Source organism: Nesoenas mayeri (assembly GCF_963082525.1).
Source record: "Nesoenas mayeri genome assembly, chromosome: 1".
Taxonomy (NCBI): domain Eukaryota; kingdom Metazoa; phylum Chordata; class Aves; order Columbiformes; family Columbidae; genus Nesoenas; species Nesoenas mayeri.
Genome location: NC_137541.1, coordinates 212036108 through 212057923, shown reverse-complemented (window position 1 = coordinate 212057923; position 21816 = coordinate 212036108). Strand labels below are relative to the sequence as shown.

The following is a 21816-nucleotide window of genomic DNA, read 5'->3' as shown; positions in this document are numbered from 1 at the left end:
CCCGCCCAACTCTCAGCCTGTCCCGGTCTCTGATGGCAGCACAGCCTCTGGCGTGTCAGCCACTCCTCCCAGCTTGGTGTCACCAGCAAACTTGCTGAGAGTCACTCTATTCCCTCGTCCAAGTCATTGATGAATATATTGAATAACAGCGGCCCCAGCACTGCCCCTGAGGCACTGCACTAGATCCAGGTCTCCAACAAGACGGGAGCTGCTTCAGGGGGTTTCGGTCCCTTTTGCTTCACTATTTCATTCATTATTTGATTTTCTCAAATCTGACCATAAAGTTTGGTTTTATTCCCATTTTAACCGAGCGATCCAAACACATCACTTGCAATATATAGGCAAGTTCAAACAGGACCAAAAAGAATACAATGAAAACCAAAAAATAGAAATGAGTCTATTTTCACCTATTTCAACGCAGGAATTGATGCAAATAAAGCACATTTTAGCCATGGAAAAATCAGCTTGCAGCACAGTTGGATATTAAGTTTAAACCCATTTTAACAGCCCTGCTTCCACTTTGAGAAATAGATTTATATACATGAGATGCTTAACAGAGCAAATCAATGTTTCTTTGAGTTTAATTATTTTTGTTCCCTGTAAAGGTTTGAAATGTAAAGGACTGTTTCAGTATAGCCTTGTATATTTGCCAGCACCATAAGCCACACTCGTATTTTTCTCTGTGTAATTAATCACATTCTCTTGTGGTGGCCTGACTATAGAATCTTGCACTTGTTTGTATCGAACTGCATCCTGCTAAGCCTAAACTTAGCCAAGCCTAAATTAAGCTTAGGTAGAAATAAATTACATGCACACAGACGAGATGCAAGCAGAAAGGTAGCTCATAAGCTGAATAGAGGGGCAGAGTCATATCTTCAAAAGAACTCCAAAAAACAACAGTTCTGCTGACATGTATGAATTAATTTATCATCCGCAAATGGAGATGAAATAATCTTTCCAGTCCACAGGTGTGCGAAAGGCTCTGTTGAAGTTCCACATCCAGTTTAGGGCTGCTGTCCAAAAATAAAAATCTAGCTGAGATGAGGACAGATCAGAGACCTTTGGGGGAGAGGAAAAGGTAAAAGGAACGAAGTATTGAGTTTACAGACTGATTGGGTTCAGAAATGAAGGTCTAGATGACTGTGGCACCTAAAACCAACCAGCCACCCTGTTCTCCTGAAAGCTTCATCAGCAACCTGAGACAAATAATAGAATGACAGAAACATTTTGGTTGGAAAAGCCCCTCAAGATCATCGAGTCCAACCATTCCCCCACCCCTGGCACTGCCCCATGCCCTGAGAACCTCATGTCTGTCTGTCCAACCCTCCAGGGCTGGTGACTCCAGCACTGCCCTGGGCAGCCTGTTCCAATGCCCCACAGCCCTTTGGGGAAGAAATTGTTCCCCACATCCAACCTCAACCTCCAGGCCCTTCCCCAGCTCCGTTCCTTTCTCTGAACTCACTCCAGCACCTCAAGGGCTTTCTTGGCGTGAGGGGCCCAAAACAAACAGAGCTTGACCCTGTGCAGTCCTGACATTTGAGCATGTTGACTAAAAACCTAAGCTAAAGCTTCTGCTGCTCCATCTGCAGACAAGCGTTGGAGCTCTCCTACACACCACCCTACCCACATGAGAAAGACCATTAATATCTATTTTAAAAGCCTGCAGATCTCCCTTCCAACCCTCCTTTGTGACAACGGCCATGGAAGTGTCTACAGCACGACAGCTTCACCTCACCACTGCGTGCACCTTGCTGTCTCCATATTCCACTTCTTCTATCTCCTTTTTATCACAGAATCACAGGGTGGTTGGGGTTGAAGGGACCTCTGGAGATCATCCAGTCCAACCCACCTGTTAACGCAGGGTCACCAGAGCAGATCACACAGGATCCCAGGGGGTTTGAATGTCTCAGAGAAGGAGACTCCACACCCGTTCTGGGCAGCCTGGGCCAGGCTCTGGCACCTCTCAGCAAACAAGTTTCTCCTCATGTTCAGATGGAGCCTCCTGTGTTTCAGTCTGTGCCCGTTGCCCCTCACCCTGGCGCTGGGCACCACTGAACAGAGTCTGGTCCATCCTCTGACACCCCTCTTGAGATATTGATCCATTGATCACACCCCTCTCAGCTTCTCTTCTCCAGCTCAACAGCTCCAGCTCTCTCAGTGTCTCCTCATCACAAAGATGCTCCAGACCCCTCAGCATCTTTGTGTCCCTCCCTGGACTCTCGCCAGTAATTCCTTGTCCGTCTTAAACTGGGGAGCCCAGAACAGGACCCAGTTGTGCAGATGAAGCCGTTCTCACGTCACACCCACAGTGTCTCACACAACGGGAGCGTCGCCCGTAAAGGGATTTACTCCATGTCAAAGCAATAACACAGAAATACAACTGTACCGTGCGAGTACAACACGATTCTGAACAACTCCCCGCTGCTTCGAAGGGAAAGGATGGGGGAATTCTTGATCCTGAGCCGCAACGCTGGATTTCACGTCAGCACTTTCAAAGTATTTCAAAGGGGAAAAAAAGATATATTTTTATAGTATTATAAAAACAAATTTCCCGTCATAATCATTTCGTCAACAGCGTTCAAAACCACCCCCGAAGATGGGCAAGATAGGAAGCATTATATAAATTACTATATAGGATTGCTACTAATGATCATTGCATGAGCATAAATATCAGTGAACTCCAAAAATACCCCACAGGCATGAAGCACAAAATCCGTTTAAAAATCCCCAAAAATGCTGCACTGTAATTCATTTGTTTACCTGCCATGAGTAAGCGAAGCAAAAAATATCATGGGGGGTTTAGTCAGCACCTCGTTGAGTTAGTAATTTAATAGCCTTTACTTTTGTCTGCTTTTCTAATAAAAATTATCACAAGGATGGATTTTCGGAAAGAAACCAACGCTAATGTGGAAACACGGATCACCCCATTTGCAGGAAATTAATCTTTAGGGTTTTATTTAATGTGGAGACACTCGCCTTCGGGAAATACCTGATCGGAGCTGACACCGGTAGCAAGACAAGCTGCAAACGGATTGTCATCCTCTTTAAGGCCACCTGGACACCAATGTCGGAAGGTTTTCTATTTATTATTAAAGTGAAGTTTTAACTGAACAAGCAATGTCATTAAACTTTGTCAGCGACCCATCTACAATGCACAAACTCACTATAAAGTACATTCAAAATGACACAAACTAACTCCAAGGGATGAGACTCTTAAGTCAAACAGGAGAAAACAAGAGGAAGAAATAAAACTTCATTTCTTCACCTCAAAGTGAAAAATTGTGTGTTTGGCAGATTTTGTATAACAGAAGGGTTTGCTTGGTTAACTCTTGTTTTGAACAGAGCCAGCATCGTTAAATAATATAATTAACATTTAACACAACCTCATATACACCACGGAACCTTCAGCACGCTCCTGTGACATACAAGATGCTCCACAACACAAACAGGTGAACAAGTGGTTTAGTGACTTGCTCATAAACGCAAAATTCAACCCAATGTCGGGAAACAAGAGCCCACGAGTCCCCCAATCAAACAAGAGCCCACGAGTCCCCCAATCAAACAAGAGCCCACGGGTCCCCCAATCAAACAAGAGCCCACGAGTCCCCCAATCAAACAAGAGCCCACGAGTCCCCCAATCAAACAAGAGCCCACGGGTCCCCCAATCAAACAAGAGCCCACGGGTCCCCAAACCAAACAAGAGCCCACGGGTCCCCAAACCAAACAAGAGCCCACGGGTCCCCAAACCAAACAAGAGCCCACGGGTCCCCAAACTAAACAAGAGCCCACGAGTCCCCAATCCCAATTCCAGATAACCAAGGAGAAGTCCTAAGAGAGAGCAACCCCCTCAGAAATAACTCAAAACTGCTTCTTTCTAATTTGTGTGCCTATTTCTATACTAATAGCACTAATTAATCCTTAATACAACCTTTTCTAAAACATTTCAATGAAGCTTAGCTTTAAAATAATTCATATTAAAATATAGATTTGATGGAGATCTGTTGGCATTAGCTCACATACTCACTACCTCAATTGTATTTTATCTATCTAAATATAATATAAAGAACAAGATGCGAAATAAACGTTTTAAAACAACACTTTAAAACAGAGGAGAAATAGTCCTCGCCCATCCACAAATACCTAAACGGTTTATTTCGGTCACACTGGAGTAGCTGCTTTTTTCCTTATTTCTTCTAGTAATCTGATTTTGCGCACCGAGGCAAAGGAGATTTCCTATAGGAATTGCAGGGTATTTTTATCCTCCAAATGGAGCGCTCGGTACCGCGCGGCGCACACCTGGATCTCACGGAGCCTCCTCCGAAGGATCAATCCCTTTGATAAAAGCTCCAAAAATCGGAGGTGTGGATCGTGACAACCAGCTACATATGGAAAGTAGTAAAACAAAAACGCGTTTTCTCCAGATTTAATAAAATCTCCGCGTTTCTGCTTAAATCTGCATTTCGCACGGGGCTGCCAAACTGTTCCGTTCAGCATCCTGAGCTCAACATCTCAGCCTGAGCCCTTGTGATTATTTCCAGCTCCCGTTGCTTTCTCTCAGCAACCATAACATCCCCCCCTATAATTTAGCCATAAGTTAATCTTGTTCTCCTCTTACCTGCTTGGAAAACAAGCTTCTCCCTCACACCTTTGGAGCTGAAAATACTCAATTCCCCACAAAGCCACCCCATTTTCTCCCTCTGATTCATCGCTAGGGAATAAAGCTTTTGCTGAGGTTGTTGCTGTCCGCTCAGTCCTTTTTAGTCACCATCCACGCAGCAAAAAAACACCTCTCAGAGTTTCCAACACACGTTCTCACTCCTGCTTCAAAGATTTGACATCCGTATCGGACTATCCCGGATTTTCCGTCATCTGAAGCAGGGATTTAAGTCACCTGGCAGAGCTCACCTATTCTACAGCTCCACATAAGTGTCTGCTGCTGAGAAGTAACATTTTAATATACTTTTCTCCCTCGGCCACGCTTTCACCATCTTGGAGGTGCTGCTTAGATAAATCACGACGCATTGGATCGTCTCTTCAAACACAGATGGTAAAAGGACTCGGAGAAAAGGGCTGAAGAATCCAGCATCCAGGCCGGGGGGCTCGGTAGCCTCTCGCATCACATCACCATCCAGCCCCTCTGCCACCACCTTCCAGCAAAGAGGCCACTAACCCCCCAAAACTGAGCATCCCCTCCCTCCAGACCCCTAACAATGAGTATTCCTCCCCTGCAGGCCCCCAAATAATGAGCATCCCTCCTCCAGACCCCAAATAACAAGCACCTCCTCCCTCCAGATCCCCCAATAATGAGCATCCCATCCCTCCATATCCCCAATAATGAGCAGCCCTCCCTCTATACCCCCAATAACAAGCAGCCCCTCTCTCTATACCCCATAATAATGAGCACCCCTCTTCTCCAGACCCCAAATAACAAGCACCTCTCTCTATATATCCCAAATAACAAGCGTCACCTCCTTCTATACCCCCCAATAACAAGCAAACCCTTTCTCCGGACCCCAAATAATGAGCATCCCCACCCTCCGTACACCCCAATAACGATCACCCTTCCCTCCATACACCCCAATAACGATCACTCTGCCTCCATACACCCCAATAACAATCACCCTTCCCTCCATACACCCCAATAACAATCACCTTTCCCTCCATACACCCCAATAACAATCACCTCTCCCTCCATACACCCCAATAACGATCACTCTGCCTCCATACACCCCAATAACGATCACCTCTCCCTCCATACACCCCAATAACGATCACCTCTCCCTCCATACACCCCAATAACGATCACTCTGCCTCCATACACCCCAATAACGATTCCTTTCCCCCTCCGCCAACGAGACCCCCAGGTCCACAGCACCGAGCATCCCTCACCCTCCCCATACCGAGCATCCCTCCCCCGCCACTCTCAGACTCTTGCCAGTCCTGTCCCCCGCCAACCCGACCCCCCGGCCCCCTCAGCCGCCCCCGCCCCTCCTCCACCTACCCCATGCGCATCTTGGAGCCGGACTGGCCGCCGCCACCGGGCAATGGAGGGCGCGGCGGGAGGCGGCCCAGGTGCAGCTGCTTCTCCAGGGCCGACATGACGACGGACGAGGCGCCAACGCACAAGGAGACACCGCGAACCCCCGGCCCGGCCCCGCCGAGCGCCCCGGCAGCCGGCAGCCGCCAACCGCCGCCTCGCCGGAAGCGGCCGCTCCGCACAGCGCCGCCGCGCGGCACCTGCGCCGCGCTCCCGTGGCCTTCTGGGAAATGTAGTTCATGCCCCCGCAAGGTGCTACGGGGGCGCGGTGCATGATGGGAGTTGTAGTCCGGAAGCGCGGCTCCGCTGTGACAGTCCCCACAGCATCCTCACAGCTGAACTGAGGGAGTGCGGTCTGGGTGATCGGGTAGTGAGGTGACTGTGAACTGGCTGAAGGGAAGAAGCCAGAGAGTCGTGGTCAATGGGGCAGAGTCCAGTTGAGGCCTGGATCTAGTGCAGTGCCTCAGGGGCAGTGCTGGGGCCGCTGTTATTCAATATGTTCATCAATGACTTGGATGAGGGAATAGAGTGACTGTCAGCAAGATGGCTGGTGACACCAAGCTGGGAGGAGTGGCTGACACGCCAGAGGCTGTGCTGCCATCAGAGACCTGGACAGGCTGAGAGTTGGGTGGGGAGAAATGTAATGAACTAGAACAAGGGCAAGTGTAGAGTCTTGAACCTGGGCAGGAACAACCCCAGGTTCCAGTGTAAGTTGGGGAACGAGCTGTTGGAGAGCAGTGTAGGGGAAAGGGAGCTGGGGGTCCTGGGGACAGCAGGATGAGCATGAGCCAGCACTGGGCCCTTGTGGCCAGGAAGCCAATGGGACCTGGGGTGGGTTAGAAGGGGGTGGTCAGTAGGTCAGAGAGGTTCTCCTGCCCCTCTGCTCTGCCCTGGGGAGACCACACCTGGAATCTTGTGTCCAGTTGTGGCCCCTCAGTTCCAGCAGGACAGGGAACTGCTGCAGAGAGTCCAGCGCAGCCACCAAGATGCTGGAGGGAGTGGAGCATCTCCCGTGTGAGGAAAGGCTGAGGGAGCTGGGGCTCTGGAGCTGGACAAGAGGACACTGAGGGGGGACTCATTCATGTTGACAGATATCTAAAGGGTGAGTGTCAGGAGGATGGAGCCAGGCTCTTCTTGGTGACAACCAATGACAGGACAAGGGGCAACGGGTACAAACTGGAATACAAGAGGTTCCACTTAAATTTGAGAAGAAACTTGTTCGTGGTGAGGGTGGCAGAGCCTGGCCCAGGCTGCCCAGGGGGTTGTGGAGTCTCCTTCTGTGCAGACATTCCAACCCGCCTGGACACCTTCCTGTGTAACCTCATCTGTGTGTTCCTGCTTCATGGGGGGATTGCACTGGATGAGCTTTCCAGGGCCCTTCAACCCCTGACACTCTGGGATTCTTTGGGGGCGTGTCCCGCTCCCGCGGCCTTCTGGGAAATGTAGTCCGCGCCGCAGTAAGGTGCTGTGGGGCCGCTGTGCATGGTGGGAGTTGTAGTCCCGGAAGCGCCGCTCCTCGTCCCCTGAGGCAGCGTCCCGCTCCCGCCCAAGCGGCGGTTGCCGGGCGGCGCGGCCTGAGGCGGGATGCGGCAGAAGAGGCCGAGGCCGCTCGCCCCGGCGGCGGGGGACTCCCGGCGGAGGGGAGGTAGGTTCGTGATGTGAGATGAGGGAGGCGGCGGGGGTTTGCGTCGTGCTGGGCCGCTGGCACCTCTCGGTTCGTTGTCCCCGCAGGTGTCGGCGACGTTCCCGCTTCCACCGACCTGCCGCCGCTGGTGGAAGGCCCACTGCGCTGCTTCCTGCGCTGCACCGTCTCCCGGGTTCTATGGACGGTCCCCAGGCCGCCCGCCGCCGCCCTCGTCCGCCTGAGGTGGTGGGGAGAGACCTCGGACGGGACCGTGTTCCAGCCGGGCCGGCCCGGGAGCGGCACCGCCCGCTACGCCGTGCGCTGCGGGCCCCGGCAGCTCAGCGCCTACCTCACAGGTACAGCCCGCGGGGACAGCGCCCGAACATGGGCCAGCGTGTGTCCAGGTGGCCAAGAGGCCACCAGCATCCTGGCTGGTACCAGCACTGGTGTGGCCAGCAGGCCCAGGGCAGTGACCGTCCCTGTGCTGGGACCTGGAGAGGCCAAACCGCCAATCCTGGGGGCAGTTTTGGGCCCCTCACGCCAAGAAAGGCCTTGAGGTGCTGGAGCGAGTTGAGGGAACGGAGCTGGTGAGGGGCTGGAGCACAATGTGATGGAGCGGCTGAATGACCTGGGGGGTTCAGCTGGAGAACAGGAGCTGAGGGGAGACCTTCTGATCTCTGAACTGCCTGAAAGGAGCTTGGAGCCAGGGGGGTCGGGCTCTGCTCCCCAGGAACAAGCGCCAGGAGCAGAGGAAACGGCCTCAAGTTGCGCCAGGGGAGGTTGAGGTTGGATGTGGGAACAATTTCTTCCCCAAAGGGCTGTGGGGCATTGGAACAGGCTGCCCAGGGCAGTGCTGGAGTCACCATCCCTGGAGGGTTGGACAGACATGGAGATGAGGTTCTCAGGACATGGGGCAGTGCCAGGGGTGGGGCAACAGTCAGACTCAAAGACCTTAGAGGTCTTTTCCAACCAAAACGATTCTGTGATTCTATGACAACTGCGGAGACTGAGGGGCTATTTCCCTGCAAAGTAACCCCAGGCCGGTTTTCACTTTTTTCGGTGGTGTTCTTGATTTAGAAACATTTTGATCTCAGTCTGGAATTGCCCACATCAGTCTCACTCGTAGTCAGGTTTAGCGCTCAGGTCTGCAAAGTGTTGAAGTCTCCTGTAGTCCATGTATTGTTAAGATCTGATGATTTTTAGTCTTATACATACCATATTAAGCAGGCATTTCATAATTCTAAGGTTGTGAAGAGTGAAAAGATACTCAGATGAGCTTATAGTGTTATTAAGATACTTAGTGAAAGATCTGCAGGAAATTAATGCAAGGGAATGTCTAGAGTCTGTCCATAAAACCTGTGTCTGCCCTTGCTACTGGTAAAATCACAGAATAGTTTGGGTTGAAGGGACCTTCCCAGCTCCCCCAGTGCCCCCCCTGCCATGAGCAGGGACATCTTCACCAGCTCAGGTTGCTCAGAGCCCCGTCCAGCCTGGCCTGGGATGTCTCCAGGGATGGTTCATCCACCACCTCTCTGGCCAACCTGGGACAGGCTCTCACCACCCTCAGGGGCAACAGTTTCTTCCTTGTATCGAATATATTTCTACCCCACTTCATTTTATACCTGTTACCCCTTGTCCTGTCCTAAGTAGTCATTTTATGGTAATCTTGTACTTATTTATCACAATTTATTATCAATATAACACTTCTTTACCTGGTGCCTCATTAACAAGATTTCATGATATGACATCATTTTAACCTCTGGCATCTCTGTCATTTTAACCAAAACATTTTAACTGTCACCATGTTGCGTGAGACTGAATTAAACTGTTCATATCTTTTGCAGATATGGGTGTGCTTGTCCTGGAGGTAATGACCAAACTTGACCGTCTTCCACTCGGCAGAGTGCAAATCACTGGACTGTCCCAGCTCTCTCCCAGCCATCCCATTAAAGGTGTTTTCACCATCGTTTCACCGACCTCTGATAAACTAGGAGAGCTGCAGGTAGTCCTTGCATCTTTGTTCGTTATTATAAATTGTACTGTGGTAACGCTTGCTGGTGTGATCGGGTGCTGGGATCAAGCTTTGCTGTGTTGGCTGCAAACCTGGTCCCTGTCCAAGGCATTTGTGAGCTCAAGTAGTAAATGAAAAGTTAATACTGATGGTTTCAACTCTTTTTGGTTTAGAAGAATGTGCGGCATTGGTAGTTCAGCTTGAGAAATTGTAGTCTCTAGGCTGAGGAGGTTTTAACTGTGGATTTGAAAACAGATACGCAGTTCTAACATTTCTCCACAGCCTCACTGAGCTGAAATCATGGATGATTTTGAAATCTGAGGTTAAGAAGGTGGTGTTTGGTTTTGCAGCCCTGGCTCTGGACAATTTCTGCTGAACAATAGTTGCCTGTGATTTGAAAATGTGGAATGTGAAATAAGCAGCTCTAAAGATGTCAGAGTTTTATGATGTTACGCAACTGGATAATATAAACTTTGTATATAAACCCAAGTTTTCCATAGCGTGAAATGTAAAATTGAATAGTGCGTGTTGCACTTAATTAAGAGCAAAGTTCTCTTTTCACATTCTGTCTTGCAGGTCTCACTAGTCCTAGAACCTCTGCCAGAACTGTATGACACCAGCAGCTCTGTCCCAACCCCAGATGCAAGTTTAGATATCGCTCCTGCGCAGGGAAGCAGCAAGTCCCAGTTTCTTGCTTCGTCACGGCAAACACGGGTGACGATCGCTGACCGAGAGTCTGTGAACAGTAGCAGAGCTACAAGTCCCAGGTATTTTTTTTGCCCCGTGACAAAATCCTGGTTTATTTTGCTGTTCACACACTTTGTTTTTTTAGGTTAAATAGCTATACACTTGCGAGTTATGGAATGCTTGATTATTTTGAATGTGCGTTTTAGATGAAATACAGAACATGCAGCATTTCAGAGCTTACAGGGACAGTTTCTCATCTGATATAAATTTGCATCCTATGTTGGTTTAGTTCAGGCTATACCAGTTGACACAGGAGGTGCCACAAATCTTTTCCTTACAGCTCAACTTGGTTTCTGATGATCTAAGTGGAAGATTAGTCATTAATATGTCATTTCTTTTTGGAGCGTGTACTGAAGGGGAGCAGCTGCAGTGCTAGGGAGAATTTGAATTGGTTTGAATCCCTTCACCCATCCGCTTTAGTTGTTATCGAAATAATGTTTCCTTTTTGTCAATAGAGGAAAGGACCATTTGCTCCTTCGAGAGAACTCTGAAAACATAAAGGACGCTCTTCCTGCTTCTCATCGCCGTCAGATTTTACCAGAGGAACATTTGAAAGCGAATCCTTCAAAGCAGCAAGTGTCATTTCTCACCAGCGTCGATTCAGAAACACCTGCTAGAACAAACACGCGGGTCCTCTCTTTGCATAACCCGGCTACACAAGACCTGCTTTCAGGTTTGTATCCAATTGCAATAATCTTTTAGATTTCACAATAAATAGTCCCTATAGTCTATAAAAAATTAAGGAAAAGGGATACTTTGCACACTCTCACTGTATTTCAAACAGAAAATTATAACAAAAAGGTCTTTACTTAAAAACTACTGATTTAATCATGTTGGAAGGTGGTTTAAAACACGCTGCCCTGGCAGTGTGTGTGAGCTCTGGTCTGGAGGGGTAAAAGAAAACGAGCTTCACAAGCTCTTTAATCGTCGTCACGTCTTCTGAGATGTCTGTCACAGGTGCCACACATGTAGATCTTGAGAAGGTTTCTATGTCATTTGCATTTTCAGGTGGAAAAACAGTTTATTTTCCATCACCTGCATCTCTTTTTTGATGACAGACATGCTGGACTGGATTCAAACAAGCATCAAAGTAGGGTGCATTTCCATAGGTGTTGTCTGTTGAGTGATATTTTTTATATTTACAGAGAATACCTACAATTAGTCTGCTCTTGAGACATCCTACGGTGACAAGCTACTCTTCCATGAATTAATCTTGTTGCTGTATCTTACTGATGCCCCTCTCATGCCTGACAATGTGTGCAGATGAGTTATTTATCCATCTGATGGAGAATTACTCTGACTCTCTCCCAGCCATACTATCTGATTAAACATGTGTAGCACACATTTAATCTCCAGTATGTCAGGATCTCTTTATAACAGCACAAACCAGAAGTTTCCTGACTAGCTGGCGCATTTATTCTGTTTATACATTGCTTTTAAATTGCATTTGGATGCTGAAATGGAATCCTTCTGCTTATTTCTCAGCTCTTTTAGATCAAGGCAATAAACTCCGTGATGCAATGGTTGTTTCTGCGCTGAAGTCCAGCCCAGACATGGAGATCGAACTGAATGAAGTGCATCGTTTTATAGAGAGAGACGATCGCAAATCACCAGCAAAGTGAGCTTGGAAAATGGGGGAAGTTGTATTAAGTTCCACATTATAGATTTTGAGACCTTAACAGGAAAACTTGAAATACTGAGGTTCATGTGATATATTTTAGGATTCTCATTCAAATGGGAAATGAATTTCTACTTGTGAATAAAAGCCTGCAGTTTGTGACTCGATTTTAATCATCATGTAGTAAACCTTGATTAAGTAGTTGATTTTAATTTTCACAGTGTATTTGTATTTAGCACAGAGTTATTTGACAAGGAAATATTAAATGCGGACAAGGAATAAGAGTATGGTAAGGAATATAGCAAATGAAATGTTACTATGAACAGGTTTTCGAAGAAATGTAAGTAATTAGTGACATAAATTGAGTACTTTTGCATATTCTAATTTGCATCTCTTGGTGCCGCAATACCCATGAAAATTTGCATTTCCAACTATGTTCTCAGAATGAGTTGTCAATATCTTCTTCCATATCATCTTTCTTAGCAGATTCGAAATAAAAATGTGTCCCTTTTCAACTTCTAAGCCCACCTTTGTTTAGTACTGGGCTTAGTAAATGTTCTCAATTCAGTGAAATTGCAATTTAGAAGCATTAAGACAAATGCGTTTTTTACAGGAGAAACTTCAATTATTTGGTTTTGGAAAAAGATTCACGATATCTTTTGTTCCCCTATAAACCAGAAAATAATATCATTGTCCTGTCAATGATGCTGCTACAAACACAATTTAAGTTATTTCTCCTTGAACTATTCCGATTTGTTTAAAAAGGAAAAATTGGTCGAGCATCACTTATAAACATGTTTCTTGTCTTCCTTGGGCCTTCTCTCTTATTTACAGCAGCTGTGCCTAAACTGCAAGATTGGACCAACCTTTACGGTTGGACTCGATTTTAAAGGCCTTTCCCAACCTAAACGTTTCTATAATTCTGTGACACATCACAAAGTATAAGATTCATCTTGAACATACCTTAATATCTTGATTTTTCCTGCTTTTTGTGCTGCAATCGCTGTTATCCAGGAGCCCAAAAGGCTTGAGCTCAAATTTTGTGCCCAATCCTGAAGATCTCCAGCTCTTTGCATCCGAAGTCTCCGGTCAGGATCTGAACTCTGAAGAGAGAGCAATACAGTTACTGTTGGGCAGGTGAGTGCAAAATTGTCCTTATTTATCCACTTTACACTGAAAAATGCCTCTTGACTCCTCAAGTTTTCCACACTTCTGGAAATGTAATGGGTGAATCGTATGTGCAGTGATGGAAGTGTTTTATACCTCAGCTTGCACTCAAATTTAATGCATGACAGCCTGGATAGCTCAAAGTACCTTGGATAAAATTAAGTTATTTAGCAGTTGTAACTGTTGTGTCCTAAACTGTTAAGTATATAAAACAAAAACAGTGTTTCTTTGAAGAACTTGCAGCCTGTAAATTAAGAATAGAGAGAACCAGTCGTTATTTTTGGTCTTTCTCATATATTAAATTGACCTTTTTTTCTCATATTGTGTAGCAAGAACATAAATGATTCTTATACTGTGCCAAGATCAGGATATGAACATACAGCTTCTGGCTCGGAGATGGTTCAGAATTACAGTTCATATGTCTTGAGCCCGGCACTTATTTTTAATGTGTGGTTTATCGCTGCCTAAAGCTGAAGTGTTTGCAGATCATAAACATGGCTTTGAACTCACAACGCAGATAAAAAAAACCCTTAAACCAAACAAAACCCAACTTGGCCCAAACCATGATCTAAAGATACTTGTATTTATCTACTCAGACAGAGTTTGTGTTTGTTTTTTATTAAACTGTCCTTACGTAATATTGATTCCAAAAGTTATACAGTATTTATAATAAATATTATAGGCAGATGTTCAGCAAGTTCATAGAATCATAGAATCACAGAAGGGTTTGGGCTGGAGGGACCTTCCCAGCTCCCCCAGTGCTCCCCCTGCCATGAGCAGGGACACCTTCACCAGCTCAGGTTGCTCAGAGCCCCGTCCAGCCTGGCCTGGGATGTCTCCAGGGATGGTTCAGCCACCACCTCTCTGGCCAACCTGAGCCAGGCTCTCACCACCCTCAGGGCAACAATGTCTTCCTCATGTCTGGCCTGAATCTCCCTCCTTTAGTTTAAAACCATCACCCCTTGTCCTATGACAACAGGCCCTGCTCAAATTCTGTCCCAATCTTTCTTCTCAGCCCATTTTAAGTCCGGAAAGGCCACACTAAGGTCTCCTTGGAGCTTCTCTTTTCCAGCTGAACACCCCAACTCTCTCAGCCTGTCCTCCAGCAGAGCTGTTCCAGCCTCGCATCATTCCTGGGGCTCCTCTGGCCCCTCTCCAGCAGGTCCATGTGTGTCCTGTGCTGAGGACCCAGAGCTGGACCAGCACTGCAGGGGGGTCTCACCAGAGCGGAGCAGAGGGGCAGAATCCCCTCCCTGCACCTGCTGCTCACGCTGCTGGGGATGCAGCCCAGGACACGGGTGGATTTCTGGGCTGCAAGCGCACGTTGCCGGCTCATGGCCAATCTTTCACCCCCAGCACCCCCAAGTCCTTCTCTTGGGGGCTGCTCTGCATCCCTCCATCCCAAGCCTGGATTGACACCAGGGGTTGCCCTGACTGAGGTGCAGGACCTTGCACTTGGCCTTGCTGAACCTCATGAGCTTCACATGGACCGACTTCTCTGGCTTGTCCAGGTCCCTCTGGATGGATCCCATCCCTTAGGTGTGTCACCTGCACCACTCAGCTTGAGGTCATCAGCAAACTTGCTGAGTGTTCGCTCCATCCCACTGTCTGTGTCACTGATAAAGATGTTTAATAATAGTAAACTTGCAGCACTAAGTTACTTTTCTTCCTCTTGTGTCTGCAGTGCTGATTTACCCCCTGTGCAGTTCTGGGATCGGACAGGATCCCTTTTGGATTCGCTCTCTCTCGGGAGTGAGGTGTATGACAGTGAACTCAACGATCCCCATTATGACCAGAGTCTGCTAGAGAATCTTTTTTACACAATTCCTGTAAGTCAAGAGCAAAAGGAAGGTGCTAAACTTGTAGTTCCTAAGGGGAAAAAATCAGAAGTCTGCATCAAAAAACTCTACAGATTTCAGTCTTAATAAAGCTTAATAAGCATTAATTATCTTACAGAAGCTTGTGAGAACATTGCTTAAAATTAATATTATTAAAAGTATCTTATTAAGACTACAAAGTCAAGCAGTGGGTTTGGGAATTGCTATCATTGAGACTTTTTTTTTAATACCTCTATAACTAACTTTGCTACAATTTTAATTGTTTCCAATTCTGCAATCTACGAGTTGTTTCTTTATGCATCGTGACCATTATATATTTTTCTTTGCAACGATAGTGAACTTCTTATTTTATGTTTGTTATTTCCATTTCAGAAATCTGATTCCAGTTTAAGCGATTTCCTCAGTGATGATGATATTAACTCCCCCAAAAAAGTAACCAAGGCAGAAAGTCTCAAGAAAGCTGATCCTATGAATCTGCAGAAGGATTCTAATGCCTTTGATCGGGATCAGAAGGTGACAGATACTAAACCCAGGTAAATAGTCACATTATGTGACTTGTTTTGCAGCATCTCATTCGTTATTAAGTTCATATTAGTAAGAGTCACGTTGTTGTGCTCCATCATTATCACGTAATTCACTCAATAACCATTTTGGGGAGGAAATTTCACAGCATTTCTGGAAATGAAGGAGCATCAGCATCACCTAGGAATATGCTCTATGTTGTTAAAGAAACTATTGAGATGCAATTAGTTAAAATCACGAGTTTGCCAAAAATTCTATACGCCCAGTAATAAAGTGTTGACCTGTAGAAGCAGAAATGGTAAAGCCTGAGTGGGGCTCATGACCGAACTCTCGCCCTTTCTCCTAAAACAACAATCCCTGTGTAACCTTCATGATAAATTAGTCCCTGTGCTGAAAACCACCAAATTCCCCACCAGCTTTGTGCAGTGTTGTGGCCTTGTGTATGAAACAGGTATAAAACAACTCGCATCCTATTATCTTTGTACAATGTCTTTTAATTGTATAAAATGTATATGTGCTTTTCAGGGACAGAGTTGACGTCAGCAGAGCCTTTCTCTGCTGATTTGTGTTGTTTTCTATAGATGTAGTAAGTAAACTTCTGTTCTGACTTGATCTTAATTATATTCCAATAAGACACTGTCCCTAAGAATCTGGTTATCAAGCTTTACTTGTACAATACCAGTTAATATTAAGGTGTTTTATATTTTTCCTAATGCAGCTCCACACTATGATTTTTGAAGCTTTTCTTAAAAACGCTGCTATTTTTACATTCAGGTAAAATTCACATATTCAGAGCTACCAACACAAAACCATTTACGCGTCAAATCTTACAAATCAAGTGCAAGCAAGGTTTTAAATCATGACAAAAATCCTGTTGCTGTTCCTCAGCCGCAGTGTCCATGTGTATAACCGTATTGTCTCCCTGGTTTTGGTATATGACTTTAATTTAAGCTTTTCTTTTTGAAGGCTTGGACTGCAGAAGCTTGTTTCAAATCTCCAATAATGTGAAACGTGCTCTTTTTTTTTTAATCTGGGATATTATAAGATTTTTGCTACGGTGGCCACCAAATTATATTTAAAAATATTTTTTAAATGTGTATTTAATGAATGATGAGCCCTTTTTATACACTATCCCACCAACCTACAGGTTTCTATTCATGTTAAGAATGTCCGTCTTGTCCTGATTCTCACTTTGATCTCTTCACCCCCTCTCCTACCAGACCGTTTGCTCCTCCAGGAGCTCACACAGAACCAGCTCACATCGCATCCTTGAGCGTGGACAGGTTGGCGTCGCTGGGCCGAATCCACCTGGCCAGAGTAATCGTTGACAGCTTGAAAATCCCTCCTGAGAGCATCCAGATCACCCCCAAAAAGAAAGGCTTGATGGGGAAGCCTCCAAGGCCTAGTAAGTGGTAAGGAGGATTATTTCTCACCTCTGATCTCTTCCCATTTCGCAGGAGATCGTATATTGTAGACATCTGAAAGTCAGAGATGGGAAGAATTTCTCCTGATGTGGGCTCCCTTCAGGCTGTGGGGTTTTTTCTGGGATTTAGGGGAGGTACAAATGTGCTTTTGCTTGAAAACAAAAGGGGTTTCTTTTGGTTTTTGTTTGTGTTGAGGAGAATCCGACATACATCAGCTATCGAAAGAATTCCTAAAAATATAGTTCAATTATTCTAAAAAAAAATAGAGCAACTTAATAAATTGTGAATACGAAACTCACCGATTTTTGATGGATTGTCACTTCTAGTCACTTTTTTATTCGTAGCACCTTCTTTGTTGAGTTCCACTTCCCTGTGGGAGCCTCCAAGGATGGAAAAGGACAGATCTCCGTGACAACAGAAGTAACTCGAATAGCTTCAAGTAAAATCACAGATGACGGTAAGAGGATTATTTCCCCCCATGTGTTTAGTTTTGTCGGCCCCTTCGCCTCTTAGAAATGATTTAGTAGCATTTTCTGTGTATTCTCTTTGCTGCCTTTGAGTAGCGGCACCTCTGCCATTGTGGAACGTTCCTCTCAGGGAGAAGGAAACCAAGAGTTTGGGGGTTTTTTTGTTGTTTCCAGGAAGTATTTCTATTGGAATTTTCACATTTCTTGTTCTAAGGACGTAACAGCAGGTCAATAAGCCTATTACTTCGCTTCAACATCAAATCAATCTCCGTTCTGCAGTAGTTTGAAGGTGATAAAGTACTTTTAGAAATAGCAGAGAGACACATATCTCAAAGCAATAACTTTCCAGATGTTGCAGCATGTCACGTAACATCTGCAAGAGCTCAGAGTCTGCTGGATCCAAGAGATCTTGACAAGTCCTGTGCTCAAACGAGTAGATATTAAACTCTACTGAGTTTGTATCCTTGAGAACAATTTCTATTGTGTTTCTCTCCTCAGTGAGCAGAGAATGAGCAAAATTCTCTCTGCCCGTTTTTCCCAGCAACCAAAATTCTAGGGTGACTTTCATGCGGTTATTCATTGGCTTTGTGTCTTTCTGGGCGGCATTTGAAAAACTTGGGGTGTAATTCTCAGTTCTCTTGTATATTCTCCATCTGAAACATCTAATTCTTCTGAACCTGAACACTTTGTGATGCCAAAACAACACTTTGTAATACAAAGATAATACAGCCTCCTGCGCTTTGTGTTGTGTAGTTCAATTCTTTGAAATCTAGGAAAATAAGGTGGAAGCTTTCGAGTCAATCCACTGTAATGGTGTTGTTTATTTGTTTCCTGAGAACTGTTTTATCTCATTTATTAAAGATGCCCAATGGGAAAAATTGCCCAGACAAGCTGTGAAAGTGCCGCGGTTCCTCTTAGAGAAGTTTCCCTGCATCTAACCCGAGTTTTTATCATCACATGAATACTTCATCCATCATGAACAAGCAAAGCACGTTCCTTCCATGCTGCTGTACTTCTTCTCTTTTCTAGACCGAACACCAGGTCATTCAGTCTTCTCTTGCAGATGTTACTTTTCTCCTGAATTTGCCATTATTCTTGCAGTTCAGCTTTGACTCTCTCAAGATATGTCTTGAAATACATTGCTCAAAATGCAACAGAGTTCTCCCACTGCAGGAGGGAAAGTCTCACTGCGTACTAGGATGACAGAGACTCGGTATCAACAGCAGCCTTTAGATTCTGTTATAATCTTCATTTTATCGTGCTGCCCTTCTGCTATTTTCTGGCCTTAGAGAATGAAGAGCAGTTTACTTTGGGCTTGGTGTTCATAGATAATGCAAAATGAAATGATTTTGTGTGTAACAGAGCAATCTCCAAGGGGAAGTTTCTTTATATTCGGTTATTTTTGAATATCGGTTGCTCTTGTGAGGAAGAAAAAAACATAGAAGGAAATTACCTGCAGAGTTGTAACGTGATTCAACCTCAAGAAGTTCTTGTTGAGGGTTCCAGCTACAGCTTTTCCCCCTTTAGCTCCCTGACCCTGGCAGATGTGTGAACTTTGTCTGTGTGTCTGTCTGTCCTTCTCAGAAGTGCCGTCCCTTTCCCCTCAGAGCTTCTGACCTTCACATCCCTGCTCACGCTGCGGATTCTCTGCGGGGACTGAAGAATTCTCTGTCCCCGATGGAGCTCAAAAGCCAGTTTGGTTGTCAATCCAGGAGCTCATGAGTCTCTATCTCCCTTGCAGCGGTGACATTTCAGCAGCGCTTTGTGTTCCCGCTGCGTTTCGGTGGGACGATGACAGAGCACTGGTGGAGCTCTGACCTCGCTTTTAAAATCTACATGAGGAAAAGCACGCAGAAAAAGGTACTTTTGTAATGAATTCTTCATACTTTTTGTGTTGAAAAGCTAAAAGAGTCTCGGTATTTCTATTTCTCCCAAATACACAGTGGTGGCATTTCTGCAATTTCAACTATCAGAGGCAAAACAAAGTAACATAGCTCGACTTCTTCATCAATCATTGCCAGATATTATAAAGGAAAATTACATTATGTGCAGATGCTACAAGTTGAACTAATTGCCGTTCAATCTTGTCACCCAACTAAATGATTTTCTGAGTTCAAGGCAAAAGTAAACGTCCTCTCTTCATCTTTAAAAGCGACCTCTTGAATTACAAGCGTTAGTCTTCGATGAGAACACAGTTGGTTTAGCAATACAGAATGAGTTAATGTGGATGCAGTTGATATCATTACTCTGCCCAGGGTGAGGGGAATAATGTGTCAAATTGGTGTAACTTGTGCATTTTTGGAAAAAAAAAAGATGTATATTTCTTTTTGGGATGTTCATTTTTGCATTAATCTGGAACTGTTTACTGTAGGGACTGGGAGAATTTTCCTCAGGGTGATATTTGAAATTGGAACTCAGGGAAACTTACCTACAAATCCCTGTTATAAAACTTATAGGAGTGGGGAGGCTTCCCACGAGGCTTTTGTTTCACAATATGCCCTTAGTTGTTGAAATCTGTCAGAAATCTTCCAAAATTGATGATGTTTTCTGCCCTCAGCCGGTGGCCGTTGGCTCAGCAGCCCTTTCGTTGCGCAAGGTGATCGAGTCTGAGTTGCTCAGTGTCAGCTGTGAAATACCTGTGGAGATAGAGGGAGGTGAGACACAAATTGGACCCCTGAAGGTATGACCAGATCAAGTTTGAGTTAAATGACCTGTTGTTACTCATTTTGGCTGGATATTCTCTCTATTCTAAATTTTTTTCCTCCTCTTTCTTTTCTCTCTTCGTTTTAATTTGCCAGGTTTCAGATATGAAGGTTTGTAAGATCAGTGCAAGATAATATGAACCTTTTATTTCCTTAGGGTTTTGGATAAATATTTGGAACCTCCTCAAGGTCTAAGGATGTTGCTGTGTAAGGTTTCCCTGGCTGCAGGGTAAACACTGCGTCAAAAAGCTTTATAGAATAGTTTTGGTTGGAAAAGCCCCTCAAAATCATGGAGTCCAACTGTTCCCACATGCCTGGCACTGCCCCGTGTTCCTGAGAAGCTCATGTCCGTCTGTCCAACCCTCCAGGGATGGTGACTCCAGCACTGCCCTGGGCAGCCTGTTCCAATGCCCCACAGCCCTTTGGGGAAGAAATTGTTCCCACATCCAACCTCAACCTCCCCTGGCGCAACTTGAGGCCGTTTCCTCTGCTCCTGGCGCTTGTTCCTGGGGAGCAGAGCCCGACCCCCCTGGCTCCAAGCTCCTTTCAGGCAGTTCAGAGATCAGAAGGTCTCCCCTCAGCTCCTGTTCTCCAGCTGAACCCCCCAGGTCCCTCAGCCGCTCCCATCACACTTGTGCTCCAGGCCCTCACCAGCTCCGTTCCCTTCTCTCCACTCGCTCCAGTGGTGGAGTCACCATCCCTGGAGGGTTGAACAGGTGGAGATGAGGTTCTCAGGGACATGGGGCAGTGCCAGGAGTGGGGGGAATGACTGGACTTGATGATCTTGAGGATCTCTTCCAATCAAAATGATTCTGTGAAAAAGTGCGATGTGTTTTCCCGAGTTTATGTTGACACAGTGTCCCACAGCATCCTCACAGCTGAACTGAGGGAGTGCGGTCTGGGTGATCGGGTAGTGAGGTGGAGTGTGAACTGGCTGAAGGGAAGAAGCCAGAGAGTCGTGGTCAATGGGGCAGAGTCCAGTTGAGGCCTGGATCTAGTGCAGTGCCTCAGGGGCAGTGCTGGGGCCGCTGTTATTCAATATATTCATCAATGATTTGGACGAGGGAATAGAGTGACTGTCAGCAAGATGGCTGGTGACACCAAGCTGGGAGGAGTGGCTGACACGCCAGAGGCTGTGCTGCCATCAGAGACCTGGACAGGCTCAGAGTTGGGATGGGAGAAATGTAATGAAATAGAACAAGGGCAAGTGTAGAGTCTTGAATCTGGGCAGGAACAACCTCAGGTTCCAGTGTAAGTTGGGGAAGGAGCTGTTGGAGAGCAGTGTAGGGGAAAGGGACCTGGGGGTCCTGGGGACAGCAGGGTGAGCATGAGCCAGCACTAGGCCCTTGTGGCCAGGAAGCCAATGGGACCTGGGGTGGGTTAGAAGGGGGTGGTCAGTAGGTCAGAGAGGTTCTCCTGCCCCTCTGCTCTGCCCTGGGGAGACCACACCTGGAATCTTGTGTCCAGTTGTGGCCCCTCAGTTCCAGCAGGACAGGGAACTGCTGCAGAGAGTCCAGCGCAGCCACCAAGATGCTGAAGGGAGTGGAGCATCTCCCGTGTGAGGAAAGGCTGAGGGAGCTGGGGCTCTGGAGCTGGACAAGAGGACACTGAGGGGGGACTCATTCCTGGGGATCAATATGGAAAGGGTGAGTGTCAGGA

At 46.2% G+C, this 21816-nt stretch overlaps 2 protein-coding genes across 9 annotated transcripts in view; one reads left to right on the top strand and one right to left on the bottom strand.

Annotated features, from left to right (window-relative positions):
• The window catches only part of PPME1 (protein phosphatase methylesterase 1), a 32117-nt gene extending 25929 nt beyond the window's left edge, over window positions 1-6188 (bottom strand). For both annotated transcript variants that reach the window (XM_080363246.1, XM_080363247.1), the window contains exon 1: window positions 6002-6188. In XM_080363246.1, coding sequence (XP_080219372.1) covers window positions 6002-6099 — 98 coding nt within the window. In that variant the 5' untranslated portion in view covers window positions 6100-6188. The remainder of the gene's footprint in view (window positions 1-6001) is intronic.
• A 1378-nt stretch (window positions 6189-7566) lies between these two features.
• The window catches only part of LOC308041879 (putative mitochondrial transporter UCP3), a 54550-nt gene continuing 40300 nt past the window's right edge, over window positions 7567-21816 (top strand). For 6 of the 7 annotated variants that reach the window (XM_080346845.1, XM_080346844.1, XM_080346843.1 and 3 more), the window contains exons 1-13: window positions 7567-7682; window positions 7769-8017; window positions 9506-9663; window positions 10249-10439; window positions 10875-11092; window positions 11905-12037; window positions 13052-13174; window positions 14889-15033; window positions 15415-15575; window positions 16785-16976; window positions 17333-17445; window positions 19197-19315; window positions 20013-20135. In XM_080346845.1, the coding sequence (XP_080202971.1) occupies window positions 7622-7682; window positions 7769-8017; window positions 9506-9663; window positions 10249-10439; window positions 10875-11092; window positions 11905-12037; window positions 13052-13174; window positions 14889-15033; window positions 15415-15575; window positions 16785-16976; window positions 17333-17445; window positions 19197-19315; window positions 20013-20135 (1986 nt within the window). In that variant the 5' untranslated portion in view covers window positions 7567-7621. Of the gene's footprint in view, window positions 7683-7768; window positions 8018-9505; window positions 9664-10248; window positions 10440-10874; window positions 11093-11904; window positions 12038-13051; window positions 13175-14888; window positions 15034-15414; window positions 15576-16784; window positions 16977-17332; window positions 17446-19196; window positions 19316-20012; window positions 20136-21816 lie in introns of those variants that run through there. The other variant, XM_080346849.1, reaches the window with a different exon arrangement.